The 22,973-nt window shown below is 35.4% G+C and overlaps 1 protein-coding gene, 1 long non-coding RNA gene and 2 pseudogenes across 2 annotated transcripts; 2 read left to right on the top strand and 2 right to left on the bottom strand.

Moving 5' to 3' along the window:
• Positions 1 to 999: 999 nt before the first annotated feature.
• Positions 1,000 to 6,781, bottom strand: LOC9330350 (vacuolar protein sorting-associated protein 53 A). Its single transcript, XM_021010544.1, is given in 22 exon segments — positions 1,000 to 1,101; positions 1,174 to 1,269; positions 1,344 to 1,409; positions 1,571 to 1,633; positions 2,003 to 2,080; positions 2,375 to 2,391; positions 2,394 to 2,467; positions 2,575 to 2,699; positions 2,702 to 2,713; positions 2,796 to 2,873; positions 3,253 to 3,318; positions 3,395 to 3,502; positions 3,800 to 3,877; positions 4,750 to 4,809; positions 4,890 to 5,024; positions 5,102 to 5,218; positions 5,408 to 5,471; positions 5,720 to 5,840; positions 5,843 to 5,860; positions 5,940 to 6,100; positions 6,192 to 6,226; positions 6,704 to 6,781. Coding segments are annotated over 22 exon segments (1,752 nt in total).
• A 4,852-nt stretch (positions 6,782 to 11,633) lies between these two features.
• LOC9330349 lies at positions 11,634 to 12,124 on the top strand (annotated as a pseudogene).
• A 733-nt stretch (positions 12,125 to 12,857) lies between these two features.
• On the top strand, positions 12,858 to 20,886 carry LOC9327666 (annotated as a pseudogene).
• Positions 20,887 to 21,878: 992 nt separating this feature from the next.
• On the bottom strand, positions 21,879 to 22,818 carry LOC110225115. The gene is made up of 2 exons (XR_002329520.1): positions 22,620 to 22,818; positions 21,879 to 22,093 (listed from the first exon to the last, which is right to left on the bottom strand). It is a non-coding gene; the product is annotated as an uncharacterized LOC110225115 (long non-coding RNA).
• Positions 22,819 to 22,973: the final 155 nt, after the last annotated feature.

Raw genomic sequence — 22,973 nt, 5'->3', positions numbered from 1 at the left:
CAAATTATAAAGTTCTTGTACTTTTGCCACTTTTCACATTTCTATTGGTTAAATGATACATACCTTATTGTATAAGGAATTTAATTAAAAAAACTGTAGGAAAGAAAAAGTTTTATTTTTGCTCTTTTAAAATTAAAATTTGTAATTAATAGGGATTTTGCCAATTTTTACATCTCTATTAGCTAAGTATAGCTATTACTTTTAAAGTAAAATATCTTATAAGATATAACACAAGTAATAGCTTATAAGATATTTTACTTGTGTTATATCTTATAAGATATTTTACTTTAAAAGTAATAGCTATTAATAGCTTTATTGATATGCTCTTTTTTAATTTAGAACTTCATATTCATATATATATATATATATATATATATATATATATGAACTTGCCACTTTATCTTAAAAATATTATAGCAACTAACAGTTTCATTAAATTGCTCATTTTAAGTTGTTATATAAATTTGTATGAACTGGCCACTTTTCACATTTCTGTTAGCTAGTGAAGCAACTTTGTCTTAAATTTTGTATGAACTGCCCAGTCGCTAACAAAAAAAAAAAAAAATTATAATGAAGCAACTTTGTCTTAACTATATTCTCAAACATGTAGACGCCTCCTTGGTTTATATTTGTTGCTCTATCTAATTTAACACTTCTAACGATGACATCAAAATCTTTAACTAATATCAAATCGAAAGAAACTTGTTCCACTCATAACTAACCATAGACCGTATAGAGAAATAAGATATTAATACTATGGTATAAATATAATTGTTTTTCAATAATCACAAAAGTATTCACATATTCTTCAATTTTAAAAAAAAAATATAGGATGCTCTGTAAAATTTACAAATTCATGCATTGAAGAGTTTCCTGAAGGGACGGTCTTTGGCCGTTTCAGTAACAGAATATAACTTCATGAAGCTAGTGGTTGCAGCTTCAGCGGCTGTGGTTAACACTTCCTCACTGTTTGCTATGAACCCAACAGCTGCACCCGGATTAGCGACTGCCAGTGGCGGTGCAGGTGCTTCTGGCATTGCCGCTGCAACCAGGATTGTTGAAATCATCAAGTATACTCTTCTGCTCAGCTTTCGTAAGACCCTATAGCAACAATAGAACAAGTTTCACGAGTGATCTTTAAGTTCTAAATTGGATTAAGAATGCCAAAATTACCTTAAGTTCCAAGATGCGTTGAAACTCCATTGGTGTTCCTTCTGGAAACAGTGCACAATAAGTGTCTACCACTGAGACGATTGGGGATGTTATGACCTATATGATAGTTTTATGAGAACAGAGAGAAGCTATAAAAGAACTTTTTTTCTCAATGGTGTTCAGGCGAATACCTTTAGGACTGCTTCAGCTCTTTTCATTTGATGGTTCACAAATTCGACATAGCTCGCAGTTGGAGTCTGCAATCATATCATTGAGATAAACCAAAACTTAAAGAAAAAACTGACCAGCTTTGGTTTTAGATAGTAATTCTCGATGCTTCAGGCTTAACAACGATAAACAATCTTAAATCTTATATACAGAGTCACCAGCAGAGGCATAGATACATAGATGAGCTAACCTGTCTGGCAAGAGATGGAACTTTTAAAACTATCATCTTCATATCGTGCGCATCTAGCAACATCTGTGAAACCAAAAGACGGATAGTTCATACTCTACAGCATCTGAAAAAGAACTCAGAAACAAAACATGGGAGCGAGATCTTAACCAGTTTTTTACAAAGAAGAAATTGATTATCCTAGCATCAAAATCTCTCTGTTAAGTAAATATATCGAAAATAAGACATATTACTTTAACAGTAACAAATGCAGAAAAGCTGAAAAAAAAAATATCTGATGGCAAACAATAACTAGAACCACCATATTAACGTTTTACTTGAACCAGAGAAGGACCAAATTCAACTAGGTAAACAGATTTTTCACATGAAATACATAGGCTAACCTGGGATAATCAACTCCATGCAAATGGAGGAACATAGAGTACATAGGCTAACCTGGTGAGCTCCAGTTTCTGATATTTGCTTGCATCTGAAAATATTAGCATAGAACCTTGGTCCAAGGGATAATGCCAGCTGCACAAAAGATTTTCAAAATTTAGGGCCACCAATTATAAAGTTCGCCAAGGCTTAATCGCATAACCTGTCACTGGCAATAGCTTTAGACCTTGACTGTTCGAAATTCGAAAGAAAAAAAAAAGTGTAGTAGAATAACAGAGTATGTTCGATGATTGGACTAGCATAAAGATTTTATATGGATTTGGTCATGGCTTAACACCGTAAGACACAAATAATGTGGGTCCTAAACTTGTATAAGGCAGCAATCATCAGACCATAAAGTCACTCAAATCATACTTTCTTTATAATTACCTTGTCGAGGAAAAATGAAAGTAAACCGTTGTTAGAAGGTTTCCAAGGACAAGAATGCTGCTGCAAAGGATTGTATTTATTCCATCGACGTACCTACAAGAATATACAAATGATTGTTGCTTTGTTAGCTTTTTACGAGAAGCTGACACTTTTTGATGATACATGCACCACAAAAAGATAGAAGCTTTATTAGATCTTACTTAATAGAATGGTCACCCACACTCTTAAGTGTGCCCCATGAGATGCGCGTCATGGCTACCATTTCTTTGTCAAATTTAGTTTCCAGTCCGTGAACTAGTGTCACCAATGCTCTCGTTATGACGGATATGAAAATTCATCCTGCACAGCAACCTAGCTTAAGAAGAATCCAAATTTAAGTAACATATCTGGGAAAAATATAAGTCCTTCACGTCAACAGTACCTGGACCTCTGATATGTCTACACCGTCAGCATAAGGCGGGTCAATAATTGTTGAGACTTCTTCTGCCAGATCACCAGACTGCAAGAAAAATAATAATAAGCAAATAATACTTCTTGTTGTTTCGTTAACGAATCCTACTGACATCGGCACACATCTTATATCCGAAACAAAATAAATTGTTTGATATAGAAGCAGTAGACAATATCATTGACAATGTACCGCAAGAGTAAGATCGATCTCTAAGAGTTGCAACTAAACCTTTCACAACTGCAGGCCAGATTTCGACTTAAACAGAAAGATAAATCGGTGTAAGATCACATGACAACAACATCGAGAAACTAGCTTAAAACCAGCTTGGAAACATATAATACAACCCTAATTAATTACTCCGTTGCAAGTAAGGCTACACAAAGGTATCCCATAGATGCTGAAGGTGTCAAAAGTGAAACAAGCTTACTGTTTTGTGACAATACTCTGCAGTATTAACTATGTAACATATCATCCTTTCATCTTTGTCCGAGACCTGCATAGCAGAAGTAAAAAAGGATAAATCGAAAAGAACACATGGGAAACATGAAGCAGGCAGCTACTCTCAGCACCTTTATCCGACCCTCCATGCCTGTGGCTGCGGCAATGATACTGGTGCCTCCTTTTGGGAGCTTAAAACATAGCTTTGTTGCATAGGCTTTCAGAACTCGTTGAAAGACCTGAAAAGGGGAGAGCATTTCATAAATATGAACTTAAAATCTTCATCCATCATCTACGGGGCCGTGAATTAGAGCATTTAAAGTGATCAGCAAACTTTATTAAAGAGCAAGTGTATGCTCTCCTTTTAAAAACGTAGGCGACTTAAAAAGCTGATTCAACTAACAATATGTATCCAAATAATATAAAACATCTAATACTCCACAAGCAAAGCTGGTTCTTAGACAAATTAAGAAATTGCTCGAAATCACGGTACCAGTCTAAAATAGAAAATCCATATTGAGCATATGAAATTGTACCTTGAACAAATTGAATAAAGTCTGGTTCTTGGTGAGAGCACTACAACGTTTCAAGCTCTTTTTTATAGTGAAAAACAACTGCAAACAAGGATATAGTTAAATACTTAAAAAAACTAAATTTGGAACACTACAAGAAATACGGGTATTATTAACACACCGAAAACGCTACAATATCGTTTGATGGCGGACTCATAAACGCTGTCTTTGCCGGAGCTATCTTAGAGGGGGCACTTACAATAGCGCTTTTTGGTCATGCTATGAAATGTCCCTATATAATAGCGTATTGTTTTTGTTATTGTTATATAATTATATAGCACTATATATCGCTATTTATTATCATTGTATAGCATTATTTATTTGCTATTTTATATTTTATAGTAGCGATATTTTATTAATTATTAATTTGTCTTCTGTAACTATATAGTATTGTTATTATTTATTTACCTGTAGCATAATATATATACTATAAGTTTGTATTACGTAACTATGATTTTTTGCCAAATTGTATATATTATGATGTTATGCATTAGGTTAATTAAGTTATAACATCACAGATATAGTTTATCTAGGAATGTTATCAAGTTCTCACTGGCTAATCTAGTAACATTGACATTAAGCACAAAAGATAATCTAGTAAATCTTAACTATGATATTTGGTTTCACATAATGTACGAAACTCTGGTAGAACTTTTGCAGCAAGTAAAAAAAAAAAAAAACCTTCTTGTACATGATAAAAAATTTCTACCCAACTCAGTGGCTAGTGGCTACTGAAGAGTTGTGGGTTCTATATTTTAAGCAAAGAGGAAGATGGCAATCTCTCATTTACGTATCTATAAAAAATTAAAAACAATCCAAGTGAGTCAGTAAATCCACTCATTGAAGATGTATATATCGGCCAAAGTAAAGACTATTAAAAAATCCTACTTCAAAAAGCTTGCCTAGGTACTCACCAGTATGCTGCTAGATAGAATATTAGTTTGACTTTCCTCTTCAATATCCCATATTTCCTCCTGACAGAAAGAAAAGAAAATTAGGAAAGTTGGCATACCTTGGGCGTAAACGCTTCCGTTAAGCAAAAATTCTACATTACCTGAACAACTTTCTCCAGGAGTTGCATAAGTTCCATCTCTTCCTTCTCAATATATTAGGTTAAATGGGGCTCGAAGCAAGAAGAGATCATTCCACGGAAGTTAAACTGCCAGGACAAGTAACTAGTGAGCAATGGCTCAAGTGGATAATAAGTCACTCAGTTTCATAATATCAGTAGAACCGAAAAAGAATAAGCAATGCCAAAAAATTTACCACTTTCTGACTATTATTTCCCCCTCCACCAATTTCCTTAGTGTCATCTCCGAAACTCCCACCACCAACAAATTTCATTTCAAGTTCCATTTCAAACTCTAGCGTCCTTTTCAGTTCCTGATCATTCAATGACATGAAACTTCTAATTGCTAGTGGAAGTACCACGTTATTGTGATAAAAAGAAACAGGATAGAAGTATTTCTAATCATCAGAAATTTCCTTGAGAAGTAAAACAACGCTCTCATAAAATATAAACCATCTGATAAATATAATAAAATTTTCATGTTAGGGTAAAGCATGCCTGACCAGAAGCAATTTTTCTACATCTGGCTTCTCTTTCAGGTTGACTAGAATAGATTCTACTTGCACCCTGGAAAAAAAAAATGTAAAAACGGGATGGTTAAGAAGGATGCACACTGTTAGGTGATGATTAACATTTAATTCTGCGACTCAGTTTTTCACAGCAAAATGAACTAAAACCAGCAAAAGATACAAACCAAAAGAAAAGTATTTAGACTAATAGGGGCATGTCATAAATTTCTTGACAACTCCAAGAGAAAAAGATACAAAAAATTAACCAGAGGCAAGATGTTCATAAAAAAAAACAGGAGGCACTACCTTGTTTTGTTGCACAACTGGATGCATAGTCTATAAGGCACATGCCATGAAGCAGGAAAAATCGTCCATTTTTCTTGATTTGTTCGAATTAGACAATTTAACCGATTGTATATCCGCTCTATTCATCCAACGTTTTCAATTCTGCCAATAAGTAACCACTTAGAAACATAAAAACGCACTTACAGTGCCAGTTATACATAGGGCATTAAGTCAAACATACCAGCTCCTACATAAATTTGTTCATATGAGGTTAGCTCCCTGCTGCAAAAGTTGTTTATCAACTCTTCCCTCACAGATGGCCCCGGAGCATCAATAACCAAGCAAGAATCAGATAAATTCTTTAGCAAAAAAATTTCCTCTGTCTTTGTCCCAGTACCTAAGCTGAGAGATCACAACAGTAGAGTTTGTTTTGAAACAAGTAGATGAGAGTTATAAAAACATCTTTTAAAAACAGTGATTAATTTTTTACTACCAGAAAGAAGCATAGCCTAAATGATTATGCAAGCACTATTCTAACAAAAAGTGAGTAGCGAACAAGAATGAAACTTCGATTTATGATACAAAAATTGCAAATTCTCCAAAAAATCCTCTCGAGGTTGAAGATAAGAAATTTTCTTTAAAATTGGTTTTATATTTGAAAGGCAGTACCTGGAAAAATCAGAAAATACATGGGACTTTAAAATTTGTTTTATATTCTTAATTTTTTCTCTGAGCTCCATAATTTTAGGAACATCCATGTATGCTTCGAAATGATTACATAGTTTGTTTATCGCCTGAAATATATTATAGAGTCAAATCTTATGAATATCATCAAAAAATGGGAAGAGTAATCTGCTAGGTAGTCCACCTAGATAACCTAGCATTGGAATTGATTTTCAAAATGACAAAGAACTGCATTGGGCTCTCATGGTGACCATAAAAGCTAAATAAAGTTGAACTACAACCAACTTAAACTGAACCAAAAAATGAATCAAGAAAAGATACCTCCAGCTGTGTAGCTGCCTCCTTGTATTGCCTTTTTGATGTCATCACCTGAAGCTGTTCAACCGCAGAGACTGCCATAACATTGCAGCGAGTCTCATTAATGAACATATGAACGGTCTACTTGGTCAACTTTAACTAAGTTCATGGCATACATTTGGTTACTACGTGTTTGATGTTGCCTAATGCCTACCTTGGAACCCCTATTTTATTTCAATAGTCTTGGCTATCATTCTAATTTCAGAATAGCTTGACCAGAGTAAATTATTGATAACTTACCTAACATTGTGAGGCGATGAAGGGCAGTGACCGCCGGGTTATGTTCTTCTTTGCAAAATCTAACCTTTTAATGTCGTGGCATATATTTTGAACCATTGCTTCAGTCAGCTCAGCTTTGGATTTGATCTCTTGTATCTTATGAGAGAGTTCCTGTGTTAAAATGACAGACTGATAAGAGAAACAAAAGAAAAAAAATGACATCTTGACAATACAGATCAACTTACGTTTTAGTTCATTTTTTTTTTTCATCTCTTACGTTTTAGTTCAAGATTAAAATATTCGAACTTTTAAGACAAAGGTAAATCTAATCTAGTTCAATATACATGATGTTCGATATGGGCTTCGCCCTCCCAACATCTGAGTCGGTCCATTAAAGAAATAATGTCCTATGCTGACCAGGCAATCAACGCTGATCGGCTTACTCAGAAGAATAGGCCCATTGAACAAACAGTCTGTCAGAAGTCGACCCGTCGGATAGCAACCACCGCCATTACACACGTGTGATCTAATGATCCCATATCGATCCCGAAAAGGATCGAGATGTCACATCACTGCTATAAAAGCAGGTATTTAGCGGCAGATAAGAGACAGCTTGAACTGGCGTGGGAATAAGGAATTATCCAGTTCTAACTCGTAATTAACTAAACTTGATACTTCAACTAGTTAGATCGTCCTATTGTTGTATTTAGCCGATCGGCATTTGAATCTATCTTAATTCTGCTAATCCCTAGTTAAGTTCAATAAGAAGTGTTTTTTGTCCCGATCCCATATTTGTTCTCTTCTAAGCTCGTGTTCAGCCCACGATCATCACATGGAACTGACAGGAGTAGGTTGCCACAAGTTCCCACGGAAGAAGACTATAGACTTCGAATCATATATATGAAAGTTGGCCAAGTCTCTCCATATAAGTGACACATCTTCACACAAAAAATGACATGTGTTATTCAAAATCATTTAAATTAAAATCAGCAGAATTAATTGAGGAAAAATCAAAAGTCTTCTATTGTGTTAAATCCTCCACTAATCTCATTCTTAAATGATTTCTTCAAAATAAAAATAAAATTACAAAATTATTTTAATAAATCAAACACTACTTTCATTTTACTTTTCTTACTAGATTTTAACCCGCGGGATGATTTATTTTTTATACTTAGTATATATAAAGTTTTATAAATTGTATCTTCTTATAATATATTTATGTTTTATAGTTTATAATTATTATCAAGTAACGGTATATCACGAGTTCACAGAACAATAATAAACTGAGTCAATAACTCGTATTAAAGCGGCATGTTAATAACATTTTAAAATTTTATAAATATTGATTCAAACCCGTTCGCCATATAAATCTGTTCCGAAATATAACCCATCCCATAATTTTTTAACCAGTCCCGTGATTTGCTTTCTAAAAGTAGTGATTTTAAAATTTAATAATTTTTTATTATATAAAGTTTATAAATTGTATCATTCTCTAAGACATTTATATTTTAATAAACTAAAGATTGAATATGTATTATAGCGACATGTTAATGATATTTTAAAATTTTATAAATGTTGATTGAAACTCGTCCACCATATAACCCGTCCTGTAATTTTTTAACTCATCCTGTAATTTGCTTTCTAAAAGTAGTAATTTTAAAAAATTTAACGATTATTTATTATAGATAAAAGTTTGTAAATTGTATCATTTCCAAAGATATTTATATTTTATAGTTTACAATTGTTATTAAGTAACATTATACTACGGGACAATTTTTGATTTTATACAATTTTTTCTAAATGAGACTGATTTGATATGACTAATATTGGTTTATTTTTTAAAAAATTAAAGATTTAATCCGAATTGAAACGGTGGATTAATGATATTTTAATCTTTTTATTATTATTGATTCAAAAACCCGTCCCGCCAAACCCGTCCCGCCAAGAAACTCATTTATTTTATTAATGTTGATCTTATTTATGATATGATTCTGAACCATTGTCTAAATATTTTAATCGATGTAGAACATTGAACACACATTTTCGTCAATTGGATAATATATGTCCGTTTTTAAAATTTCGAATCACAGTATATGCAAAAAAAAATTGATAGGAGAACAGTTAAAAATAAATCAAACAAAGATGATAGGAGAATCATAATTCTAAATCTTAATCAAATCTTCTAAATATCTAAATTATTAAATATGTAATATACGGTGTATGAGTTGGGTTAAATATAACCCGATCTAATAAATGTTTTATGACAAAACTTTGGAAACGGGTCGGATATCCAAATAAACCGGAAGTATTTTCACCCACCCGTCACCAAAATGACTGCAAAAATACTAGTATAGATTTTTTCTAATTTTTTTTAATTAATGGTCAATGGTCATCACTCAATAATGACTAAATAATTATTTGTGTTGTAGTTTAATTGTTTGATACCTAATAACTTATTAGTTTATTAATTTTACCTTGAATATTTTCTCATTATTACTTTATTGTTCATATCTTATCATATGTCATTCTCTCTTTTCATTTTTGTGTCTTAAGGTAAGTTCGTAACAATGACATGCAATTTTCTTTAAGAAATGAGCTTTTGAGACATTAGACGTACTACGAAATTCAAGACAAATCTATTTCTCTTATATGGTTATATGCAATAGCATAAAATCTAAAAGTGTTACTTAAATAACTCTTAAATTTTTGCTTTCTTTTTCTTCTTTTCATACGAAAACATTTGAGATCAAAATATCATATATTCTTGTTGTGTGTATTCATGATAGTGAACAAATATTAGAATCTTAGATATAAAAATAATCAGATTATACATGAAAATGTATAAATTGATATTTAGAGTCAAAAGCGAATCTTACCATAAAAATTGCAAGTACATAAGATAAGTCTAATTTTATTAACTATATAATAATAAACAAAAGATAAACATAAATTAGCGACAAAAACAATTAACCTATTTTTTTATCTTAACAATTTTTAAAACAAACTCACGCGTAGCGTAAGAATTCATCTAGTGTTGAAAGAAAGATTGGCGAGAATTGAGTTGGAGGCTCATAAGAGTAAATGGGAGCAAATTTTGTACAAATTTATGGTAATTTGTTTTATAAAACACCATATTTTATACAAATGTTGTCCTATTTGAACCATATTTAGAATTGGAAGTTAAATCTTAATGAAAGATCAGTGAATATGGGAGCTTGTTTGATAGATGACTCGTGATAACATATGGCAATCATATGTGGCTTTAGGTCCCCAAAGTGGTTACTTAGGTTTTTGAATCAATTATGAATTTGCCATTTTTTTAATAGTTTGTGGATTTGCCATTTTTCAAGCAACAAAAATATGATTTAACAGTTAACATTAGTTTTACTCTTTATGTTTGGGTTTACTCAATTCCATTTGTTCTTAGGGTTTAGTATTTAGTATAAAGTATGTATTTTGCAAAATAAAAATAAAATATACATATATTTTAAGTGTTAAAAATGGCGAATCCATAAAATTTTAGTAAAAATAGCATTTTCGTAAAATGATCCAAAGAAAGTATTTTTTCTACAAGAATTCATAATTCTTTTTTATTTGGAATGTAGCCATGTAGCATTACATAAGCGGTTACTTCTTGTTTATACCATTGTATTGTTGAACTCTTTGTCGTCCAAACAAGAGATGCATTGGTGAGAGCTTCACATTTGCCGTAGTGAGTTGTTATCGTTGGTGGGGGAAACAGGGACCTCACACAAATCCAGGAGGTACACGTTTTTTTTTAGTTTTTCTTCTTTTTTGGGTCTATTTGATCTCTCTTTCAGTGACTTAGTAAATCTGAAATATTTCAGATGCTTGTTGTACAAGCTACCCGGGACATAGCTCAATTGGTCCACATGAATAATGAATTTTACATTTCTTCATCCACAAAGATACTTTTAAGTGTTTAGATGAGTTTTCGATTCGCGGTAGTAAAAATGTTGAATTTGGTGTGGGTGCAGGTGGACGAGTTCAAGTGGTGCAGATACTTCTTGATGAACTTTCCGGTCAATTCCAGCAAGATTAACCTCGTCGGCGCTCCATCCATTTGAGTTTCACCACATATTTTTTTCTTGCATACATATTCATTTTGTTGTCACCTTGTTAACAAAATAAATATAAGAACTTGGATTTGAAAAAAAAAATTATTAAAAAAAGAAGGGAAGAAAAAAATATTACAATCGGCTAAATGTGTTTATATATTGGGAAAATGTTTGTCAGCTACATGAAGTAGAAACCAAAAATACTATTTAATTTTGTTTATTTTGTAAATAATTAAAAATAATTTTGATAGATAATTAAAAATAATAAAATAATCAGCCACTGAAACATGAAGCCATGGTTTTTCGGTGGATGATGACGACATGACGCAAGTGCTACACCAGAATATGATAGTTATGATGTTTGCAATATGACTTATGTTAGTTTGTGGATGTCACTATAATAAAAATCTAATGATACATTTTTAAAGTCTGCATGTGTAACTATGTGTTGGATTCTAGTTCGCGTAGCTGACAAACATTTTTTCTTACATATTTTTGTTTGTTTGCATCAAAATAGTTTTTTTTTTAAGAAAATGAAATAAACCACTGACGCTTTTTCTATAAACCTTAGTACGATAGGGAACATAAAACAAATATGTATCACATGTTTTTTTTTTAAGTAGTGGTTAGCAGTTCTTTCCAAGTTCATGGTTAATAACAACTTCACTGTATTAAGGAAACTGTTGTTTAAGTGAAACGCCTTGGTAAATGGTTTATAATACTTCAATTCTTAATCATGGTCATGGCTTGTCAATGGAAACCAGGACATGGAGAAGGTGCAACAAATGACAAACGACAGGAAGCTTTAGGATTGAAATTCTTGGCGATGGCAATACTGCGGCGGGAGTGGGTTCCTGTGGGCTATCCCGTCAGACAAGCATGACCAAGACCAACTGCCTTTGCTCACCAACCACTCATCATGGTTCTCTCCGGTGTAGGATTCACCAGTCTCTTTCGTTGCAACGTACCAAGAGTATCGAAGCTGCATCTCTATTGGATTCTCCACCCAAGCCAGCGGATTCCCCTTAAAATTATTAAACTTATTTTCACAAAATTAAATTCTTATTTTTTTTAATTAAATTCTTATATCGACCTAACAAAAAATCCAAAAATAATTTCTAAATATGTAAAAAATCATTATATCATCACAAATTTGAGGAAAATCCAGAAAACTATTGTCCAAAAAATAATGGAAACAACCGAAGGTTTTTTAAATTTTTGATCTGTAATATTTAATTAAACAGACATGAGGAGGGAGAACTAAGTTATATACAAAGGAGAAAAGAACGAAAAATACAGCACCAGAATGAACTAATAGAGTGTCTAACTAAACAGAGCATAAGGGCTAGGTTAAAGATGGTTCCACCGGCTAGCTGATGCTGGACGTCGGTTTCGTTCTGGCCAAATGGGACAGATCGTTGTTTGGAAGAGCAGCCTGGCCAGACCCATGTCAATACGATCACAAGGAGATGAATTGAGATTGTAAAGCGTGGTTGTCTAGTCCGGATTCGTTGTTGTGCCGAGTAATTGGTAAGTTGTCTTGGGATTCATCCGGTTCACCACACAGAGTACATGCCTTGGTTTGATCCCATTGTCATGGAGAGGATCTTGCATAAGGAATAGAAAATTCAATGAGAAATAGAACAAACTAATAAAGAGAAAACAAATAAATAATTGTATTATGTAGTTAAGATCCGATGCAATTTCCTTTATTGAAGCTTAGATTTTAGGAAAACGAAAGTGTTTTAACATTTTTGTACAAGGTTTTTCCTGTTTATTAGTGGGATTACTTGTATATATATATATATACAAGTAATCCCAATCACAAGAAGAAGATGGAATCGGTGCCCCACCATGTCGTAGAGCGTATCCTGGAGAGACTTCCGGTGAATACTCTGCTGAGATTCAAGGCTGTATCAAAGCAATGGAAATCGTCGATCGAGTCCACATCCTTGCAAGGAAGACAATTGATGCAGCGTCAGCAATCATGTGATCCAGATGTTCTCATTGTCTCCCTACGTCCTCAAGATGTCATTGACCCCTACGTAGAATCTCTAACAACACTGGTCTTGGCTTCATCATCATCGCTCAAGATCCCTACTTCTTGGGAGAACACACTGTATCTAGTTTCCAGTGCTAGCTGTGACGGTCTGGTCTGTCTCTACGAAGCCCACGAATCCGGTTTTGTTGTCAATCCCACCACTAGATGGTATTGTTAATCAAGAAGACATTTAACACTTGGGTTACTCGGGTTACAGGTTACAGGGTTAAATGTAGGTTACTTGGGTTACTCGGGTTATAGGTTACTTGGGTTACTTGGGTTACAAGGCTGAATGAGGGTGATGTTGGTCTTTGTGCACAACCCATCTCAGACCTAGATTATGTTCTCTATATAAACGTGTGTGCCTCCTCATTGTGTGATACACATCTTTCATCAATACATTTCTGCTTCTCTCCAATCTTAAATCATGGTTTCATCAATCTTTCCTACTTAAATATTAACATGGTATCAGAGCGTGGTTCTAGTTTCTAATCTTGCTTTCTCTCTTATTCTTCTCTCTCGAGCGTCTTTTGATTTTGTTAATCGTTTGGACACTCAAACGAGCTCCGATTTGGCTGATTTTTGGAGGGTAGCTTCGTGACTCAGTGGTCTTGAGATTCAACGGTGGAGATCGTGTTTCAACGGTTGGTTTAGGAGAAATCTGAGTTTTATCGTGGCTGGTCGTATCTGAAATTTCCAGATTTTTCTGCAGCAGTTGTCGTGAATCTTTGGAAGATCTAACGGTTAGTTCTTCTCGGTGTGAGCTGAAATTTTGCAGTGTTGTTCCTGACCCGTTTATCTAGGATTTGAACGGTGGAGATTTTTGTTGGAAGTCCCGTTGTGGGATTAAGTTGGTTACGTTGGACTGGTTATTAAATTGGTTTGTACAATGAGTGATACTTACAAGGATTTGAAGTTGAAGTTCTCCGTGATTCTAAACAGGAACAACTACCTCTTGTGGAAGAGGACAACTACTAATGTGCTCAGCAGTAGGAGGCTCACAAAGCACATTGAATCAACCTTTGAAGACTTGAAGAAGTTGGATGAAAGCATTGACAAAGACACGTGGAAGCAAGATGACTTAAATGTCCTTAGTGCTTTGCATTGCTCCCTTGAAACTTCTATCTTAGAAGGGTATTCGTATTGTGAGACATCCAAGGAGCTTTGGGATACTCTCGCGAATGTGTTTGGTAATGAATCAAATTTGACTCGGATCTATGAGATTAAGAAGGCTCTAGGGGAACTAAGTCAAGAAGATAGCGACTTTAATGCTCACTTTGGGAAGTATAGATCGCTTGTTGCTGAATTAGAGATGCTAAGGCCATTCACTACGGATGCAAAGACACTTAAGGAGCGTAGGGAACAAGATCTTGTCTTTGGGTTGATGTTGACTCTTAATTCAAGCTACACGGATGTGATCCAACACATCTTGAGAGATGACAAGATCCCTACCTTAAACAAGTGTGTGCAAAGATACAAAGGGAGTATGGTTCGCAAGGTCTATTTGGTAGCGAAGGAGAGAGTCTTCCAACGGCAAACAAGGTCGGGATGGTGAAACAAGATGATAAAAAGACTTGGTTTTGTGATCATTGCAAGAAGAAGGGTCACCTCAAAGACAAGTGTTGGATCCTACACCCTCACTTGAAGCCGGAAAAGTTCAAGAACTCCAAGCCGAGAGATAATGAAGCAAACACAAGTGATAGAGGACTACTTGATAATGAAGAGAGGGCCATTGTGCAATATGGACATCAAGAGAAAGCAATGCGAGCTACTGCTCAAGACAAGGGATGTACCACTTCTACCTCTCAAGCTCAAGAAACCATCACCATGAACAAGGCCGATCTTGAAGCTCTTCTTCAATCCATAGCATCCAAAATGCATCCCGGCGGTATCTCTCTCTTTACCTCTAACTCTCATGATTCAAATTCATTAGTGTTAGACTCCGGAGCTTCTCATCACATGATAAGTAATCCTAGGTTATTAGAGAATGTTAAACCGGCACTAGGGAATGTTAAGGTTGCAAATGGTCATAATGTTCCAATAGAAGGAATAGGTTGCATAAACTTGTTTAACAAGAAGTCTAGTGCTTTCTATATGCCTAAGTTCACTTCTAACTTGCTCTCGGTCAAGAAAACAACTAAGGACTTAAATTGTCTTGCTATCTTTAGTCCTAATGATGTTAAGTTGCAGGATATTGAGAGCGGTATTGTGTTTGGACAAGGAGGCACCAAGGATGATCTCTATGTTCTTGAAGACACTTCTTTAAACTCTTATATTTCCGCAAATAATGTTAAGACTTCAGTTGTATTGTGGCATGATAGACTTGGCCATCCACACTCTAGAGCTTTGAACTTGTTATTACCCGGTTTATCTTATGATTGTTCTCATTGTGAAGCATGCATCTTAGGTAAACATTGCAAAACGGTTTTCCCTAAGTCTAATGCTATTTATGAGAAGTGTTTTGATCTTGTGCATTCGGATGTTTGGACCTCACCTTGTGCATCTAGAGATAATCATAAATACTTTGTGACATTCATAGATGAGAAATCTAAGTATACTTGGGTAACTTTGCTTCCATCTAAGGACAGAGTTTATGATGCATTTCTAAACTTCCAAAACTATGTGACTAATCACTTTGATGCAAAGATCAAAATTCTTAGAACAGATAATGGAGGTGAATATACGAGCACCAAGTTCAAAGCCCATTTGGAAAAGTGTGGGATCTTACACCAAACAAGCTGCCCATACAACCCTCAACAAAATGGTGTTGCGGAAAGAAAGAATAGACACCTCATGGAGGTCTCACGAGCAATGCTATTTCATAAGCATATGCCTAAGAGGTTTTGGGGTGATGCGGTTATGACCGCTTGTTATCTTATTAATAGAATTCCAACTAGAGTTCTTAATGATCAATTACCTTTTCAAGTATTGAATAACCAAAACCCTAACATTGAGCACTTGAGAGTGTTTGGTTGTGTTTGTTTTGTATTCATTCCAGGTGACTTAAGGAACAAGCTAGAGCCCAAGAGTACCAAGTGCGTGTTCATCGGATACTCCACAACTCAAAGAGGCTACAAATGCTTTGATCCAACCAACAATAGATACTATGTATCTAGAGATGTGAAATTCATGGAAGACAAGGCCTATTTCGGAGAAAAGAATTGGGAGAGTGTAAAGGACCTACCTAACTCAACTTCGGATAGAGCAAAGAGTCTTAAACACATTCTTGAGCATTTGGGTAATGTTAACATACCTCAAGACACTACGGAAGAGATACCAGGTGAAGTTACAAGTGGGACTCAAGAAAGTGAAGTTAAAACACCAATAGAGTCGTCGGATGGTAACCATGAGAATGTTGTAGAGGAAGAATCTAGTGAAGAAGAGATCGGTCCACTAAGTGAAGATGAAGTCATTAGATCATCAAGCGAAGAAGAGACTAACTCAATTCCTCAAACAACAAATGAACCGGTCTACACGTTACAAAACCCAAGACGAAGTAAAAGGGCAAAGAAGCCTAAGGTTCTCTTCAATTGCCAAGCCGTGGCTCATCCAATCCAAGCAACATATTCGATTGACCTTCTTCCCGAGGAACATAAAGCTTTCATTAGTAAGCTAGATGTGGAATTTATCCCACAAAGCTATGAAGAAGCTAAGGAAAGAAAGGAATGGACTAATGTTGTGGATGATGAAGTACAAGCTATGATTCGGAATCATACATGGGATGAAGAAGAACTTCCACAAGGGAAGAGATGTGTTAGCTCAAAGTGGGTTTTCACCATAAAGTATAAGAGTAATGGTGAAATTGAAAGACACAAGGCTAGATTGGTTGCAAAAGGATTCACTCAAACCTATGAAGATGATTATAGGGAAACTTTTGCTCTGGTAGCTAAGCAACACACCGTAAAAGTTGTTCTCTCTTTGGCTGTGAACTTGGATTGAGAATTGTGGCAAATGGATGTCAAGAATGCTTTCCTTCAGGGGGAGTTGAAAGAAGAAGTTTATATGATACCTCCTCCGGGTTTAGAAGACATAGTGGCTCTGGGAAAGGTCTTAAGGCTTCGGAAAGCTATATATGGACTAAAACAGTCTCCAAGAGCCTGGTATCATAAGTTAAGCTCTACCTTATTGGCTAATTGCTTCAAGAGATCACATTCTGACCATACTTTGTTTACTAAACAAGATAATCAAGGTATCGTAGTAGTTCTAATCTATGTTGATGACTTGATTATCTCGGGAAGTAACAAAGAAGGTATCCAAGCTATTAAGTCTGCTTTACATTCTTCTTTTGATATTAAAGATTTGGGTGTTTTGAAGTACTTTCTAGGGATCGAGGTGTGTAGATCAAAGGAGGGATTGTTTCTCTCACAAAGGAAATACGCCCTCGATCTCCTAAAGCTTACAGGGAAACTTGGAGCTAAACCAGTGGATACACCACTAGAGCAAGGATACAAGGTCAATCGAAAGGGGGAGAAGGATGATACTCCATATCATTGCCCGGAACAGTATAGAAGACTTGTAGGTAAGCTCATATATTTGACATATACTCGGCCTGATCTCTCTTTTGCCGTGAATCAGGTGGCTCAGCATATGCAAGCCCCTACGGTGTACCATTGGAGTTTGGTGGAGAGAATTCTGAGATATATCAAAGGAAGTCCCGGCAAAGGCATTTGGATGGGAAGAAACTTTAGCACGGAAATTGTTGGGTACTGTGATGCAGACTACAATGGAGATCGCAACACAAGGCAGTCCACAACCGGCTTTTGCACTTTCATTGGTGGCAATCTTGTAACTTGGAAGACAAAGAAACAGAAGGTGGTGTCCTATTCGAGTGCTGAAGCGGAGTATAGGGCTATGAAGAAGCTCACAAACGAGTTGACATGGCTGAAGGCTCTACTAAAGGACTTTGGGATCGAGCAAAAGACGCCAATTACCTTCCATTGCGACAACCAAGCAGCCATCCATATTGCTACTAACCCCGTGTTCCACGAGAAGACCAAGCACATAGAGACGGACTGCCACAAGACAAGAGAGAATATCGAAGACGGTACAATCCTTCCTTGCTACACTACGAGTTCGGACCAATTGGCCGATATCTTCACCAAGGCAGCAAGTAACCAAGTTTGTCAATTTATCCATGGCAAACTTGGTCTTGTAGACCTCACACATCCTTGAGAAAGGCTCCCTAACTCGTTGGGACAATACTCTTTTTCTCTAGGCTTGGTTTTGTCCCACGTGGTTTTCCAAGCTTAGGTTTTTAATGAGGTTGTTCTTGCGAGTGCCAAGTTTATACACAATGAGTATTGTAGTATAAACTTGAGGGGGAGTTGATATACTCTATATTTACCGCTTTATCATGGTTGTTAAGATCCATTTTATTGTGTTTCATTAGTATTTTCATTGTGTTTTGTTGTATTTAGTGTCCAAGTGAGTCTTCTTCCATTTTAGAAGTCCTATAGTGTCTTTGTTTGTCTTTTGTTGTGTTTTGTGTGTCTTTTGAGCAATTTCAGGTTAAAATAATGGATGACACACATTTGGATGCAAAGAAGAGAATTGATGATTCAGAACCAGTCCGAAGTCCCTCAAAGATCGACTCAGATGGAAGTCTTTCATTGCGATTTAGCTTCAGAGCTCTTCATACAAGTTATAGGAAATTGAGTTACCTTTCTAACGGAGGTGATTTCAAGCGAATCAGAGCTTCGATGCAAGAATTATGGTGGTTTTAATGGAGATATATCACTCTGGCGCGGAAAAAAACAAAGGAGGAGCCACTGAACATTTCAATCGACCTGTTGGTCGATTTAATGGTCGATTGGGACGATAACAGGCCGCAAACGAGAAGCAATCGAGGGAGAAATCGACCGATGCATCTATAGAAGCCTTTGCAAATTTTTGGGTTTGACCCGGTTTATCTCGTGTCAACCCGGTTCGATTCTATTTTGTATTTAAGCAATTTTTAGACATTTTGTAACCTAAGTTTTCTTCTCTAGAGTTGGATTTAGATCCAAACTCTCTTCTTGATATTTTGGATTGATCTTCAACAATTCATGCCACTTTAGTGAAGGATTCTTCATCTTTATCTTGTATCTTTATGTTTATGCATTTTCTTTTATCTTTCACCATGTTTAGTAGTTAGTCTTTTTGTTGGATCATGGGTTATGCTAGATTAGGATAATTTGATGGTTAGATGATGATGATTTAGGTTGCTTATTGTTAGATCCTTCATCTAGGTTGCTCTTAATGCTAGTTTTGACTTGATCACTCAAAATCTAGACCTTAAGCAATTCATGCCCGGAAGGTGTTTGTGAAAATGCTTGAACCAAACCTTTATGAGCTTTACATATCTAGCCAACGGGAGTTGATGATTAGAGTGTTTAGTGAACCAATTGAACTTGTTATTAATGCTCAATGATCATTTGATTGCGAACGGAAGTTGTTGATGATTAGATGATTAGTGAAGTGATTAGTACCATGGAAGTGGATTAGTCATATTTTTGAGTTTCATGTTCTAGGATGGTGCTTAATTCAACCTCTTGCATCATTGTTTGATTGTTAGTCCATTCTCATGATAGTTAAACCCATGGTCCAATGCTTTTCTTTATTTTACTTCTTGCTTTCTTATCTTTTCATCAAAACAAAAACATAAAAATCATTTCCTCTAGATTAGTTTGAATCTCGCATCTTTAGTTGCAATATTTATTCCTTGTGGTTCGACATCTAAAATACTTCCGCGATATATCGTTGATGCATTTAGATTATTAATTGATAAAAACGCATAGATCAGGAGTGTTAATCAAGAAGACATTTAACACTTGGGTTACTCGGGTTACAGGTTACTTGGGTTACTCGGGTTACAAGGCTGAATGAGGGTGCTGTTGGTCTTTGTGCACAACCCATCTCAGACCTAGATTATGTTCTCTATATAAACGTGTGTGCCTCCTCATTGTGTGATACACATCTTTCATCAATACATTTCTGCTTCTCTCCAATCTTAAATCATGGTTTCATCAATCTTTCCTACTTAAATATTAACAGGTATCACCCTCTCCCTCTCTGCCAACTACAACAACTCATCATCCGCTTAGGCGTCGCTTACTTCAAGCTTAAACACCCACATTTTAAGCTTGCATTCGGTAAAGACACTTTCTCCGGCACTTTCAAGCCCGTCTGGCTATACAACTCTTCAGAGATTAGCATCCAAAACGCTACTACATGCGAAGTTTTCGACTTTTCCACCAATGCTTGGAGGTATGTCACTCCCTCTGCTCCTTATCGTGTCCTTGGTCTCCCTGATCCTGTCTTTCTAGATGGCTCCCTTCATTGGTTCACCGACTGCCAAGAAACCAAAATTCTATCCATGGATCTTCACACCGAAGCCTTTCAAGTCATCTCTAAAGCTCCCTTTGCCGACCATGTTGTTAGGCCTTACGATATCGTCATGTGCAACCTCGACAACCGCTTGTGTGTCTCCGAGATGAAGTGGCCCAACCAACTCATTTGGTCTTTCAATTCACCAACAAGACATGGGACAAATTCTGTTCCATTGATCTTCATCTCACTTCTCATGGGTTTGGTAGCCACGTATGCGCCCTCTCCCCACTAGCACTTCTCCATGGGAGTAATAATAAGAAGAATAAGTTGTTGCTTTATTCTCGTGAGTCCAGTCTTACACTGATGGTACTTGATCTCCATACCAAATCCTATCATATTGCTTGCGATTCTACCTCCATGGGCCATCCTGTTTGCTATTTCCAGAGTTTAATCTCTATTTCATAAATTTTATTTTTTTACAAGAATAAAAACACTGCTTAGTAATATATTTCTCAATTTTTGCATTTTGGTTTAATCTTTGCTTCTTAATTCCATCATCTACTTCAGTGATCACCATATATATATATACATATCTTCTTGAATTTTACACTTGAGAATGACACAACTTGATGCTAATTGACTGTTTTTTTGGGGAACTTGAATTTGGTGTGCACATACTTCTTGTTGTTTTACCATTTATTTTTCTTTGGTGGAATAAATAAATCATATGGTTTATGTAAGAATGAATTTGACAGAAATTTATTATGTCCACCGGCAGCTACTAGCTCTGTTTTCATAAAATCTGCCAATTGTTTTACTTCAGCTATTCCTTGTCAAAGTAGCAAAACCAGGTTTTGAAATTGGGAATTTTATCCTTTTGAGGATTCTTTAGGTGTTGTTGAATCAGAGGAATGGTGGTCGTGAGAGGTAATGAAGTGGATAAGCGGTTTAAGCATAGAGATAATGAGTGGGATCTCAAGACTTGGAATTGCATTCAATGCCCTTCTATGCAAAGGCAGATCCTTTTCTTCTCTTCTGCATATCGTGATCCAGTTGTCCAAGGTTAGTGGCTTCTCAAGCTCTCATTCATTACCCTTCAATGGCAATAGATACTCCAGGCATGAGGTTGCTCTGGCTCGGGTTATGCAGCAGACATGCCTACGAGCCTTCCTTCTTCCGTTTGGTGATTTTCTTGGTTCAGAAAAGAAAGGGGAAAGTGTTGCAAGATTGATCAGAATGTGTTCTTCTACTTGTTGGTAACTCATGATAACGTGAAAAACCTGAAACAGAACAGGATAAAATCATGCTGGGAGCTGTGACAAGATCAGTGAATTGGGAGCTTTTTTTGATAACAGACGGCAATCTTATGTGGTTACATAGTTTATTTAGTTACATAAGTGGTTACTTCTTTGTTTAAACCACTGTATCGTTGAACTCTTGGTCGTCAAACCATGATAGCTTAGCGAGAGAGGAATTGTATAATTGGGCTGCGTTTACAAAATCCAACTTAGGGTGTGTGCAGTTTACAAAATCCAACTTATGGTGTGTGCAGTTTACAAAATCCAACTTGAGTTCTACCAGTAAAGCGCATTGTACAATATTTTTGAAGCTTTTACAACGGTACAATACATATATCGGTGCTACATCTTCATACCATGCCCGACTCTATATCGGTTTTACCAATTCTTTGTTCCAATCCAGCTCTTCCTGTCATATAGTTGTAGACAAGTTATAAGAGACATTCTCATTTTTAACACAACTGTAAAAATAAGATTACCCAGCGAAATAGTAATGGTATCATAACAGGTTGAAGATACAAAATTGAGAAAAGAGAAGTAGCATCAATAATACAGATCAAGCTATGCAGCACATGTAACCAAGAATCAGTTTCAGATATATCAATCTTTCAACATAGAAGCAACAAATTCATCCTTTTTCATAGTCCATCCACAAGAAAATTCAAAAGTGATAGACTAGTAACAAAATGTTTACATGCTATGTTAGGTGTAACACAAAGAAACGAACAAAAGAACTTTTCTAAAGCTAAAACATATCTAAAACATATTTAAACTTTCACATTCTAAGCGCATCAACCAAATCAATACACTTGCATGAATTTGATTTATTGTTTTGATAACTTCAATTTTAATTTATCATGAACAAATCCAGCCATAATCAAGATCATGTTCTGCTACTGTTTTCACTTTAACCTCGAAGAAAAACAAAAGGTTACCTTCTGAGAACATCTGGTTGATGAATCCTAACCACTGCACTTGTCCATGGATTCTAATTTTGTATGATCGACCAAAATCACTATAACGGACGATCTGAAAAACCAAAAACTCCCATCTTTCGTTTTTCTCGGCGAAAAAGAATTTGATTCGTAATGTATTCTGAACTAAATTACAAAAGCAGGGAACTAAAATCTCTAGTTCTAAATTTTAAAGATATATTTTATTTTTTGGTAAGGATTGTAAAGATATTTTTTAATCAAGGCTCTGATTTTTTTATAGAGAATCGCCAAAAATAAAATTAATAAAGAAGCTGTAAAATAAATTGGACTAAATCATTAATAAAGAAAAAAACA

Source organism: Arabidopsis lyrata (assembly GCF_000004255.2).
Source record: "Arabidopsis lyrata subsp. lyrata unplaced genomic scaffold ARALYscaffold_1, whole genome shotgun sequence".
Lineage (NCBI taxonomy): Eukaryota > Viridiplantae > Streptophyta > Magnoliopsida > Brassicales > Brassicaceae > Arabidopsis > Arabidopsis lyrata.
This window is presented reverse-complemented; position numbering and strand designations above follow the sequence as displayed.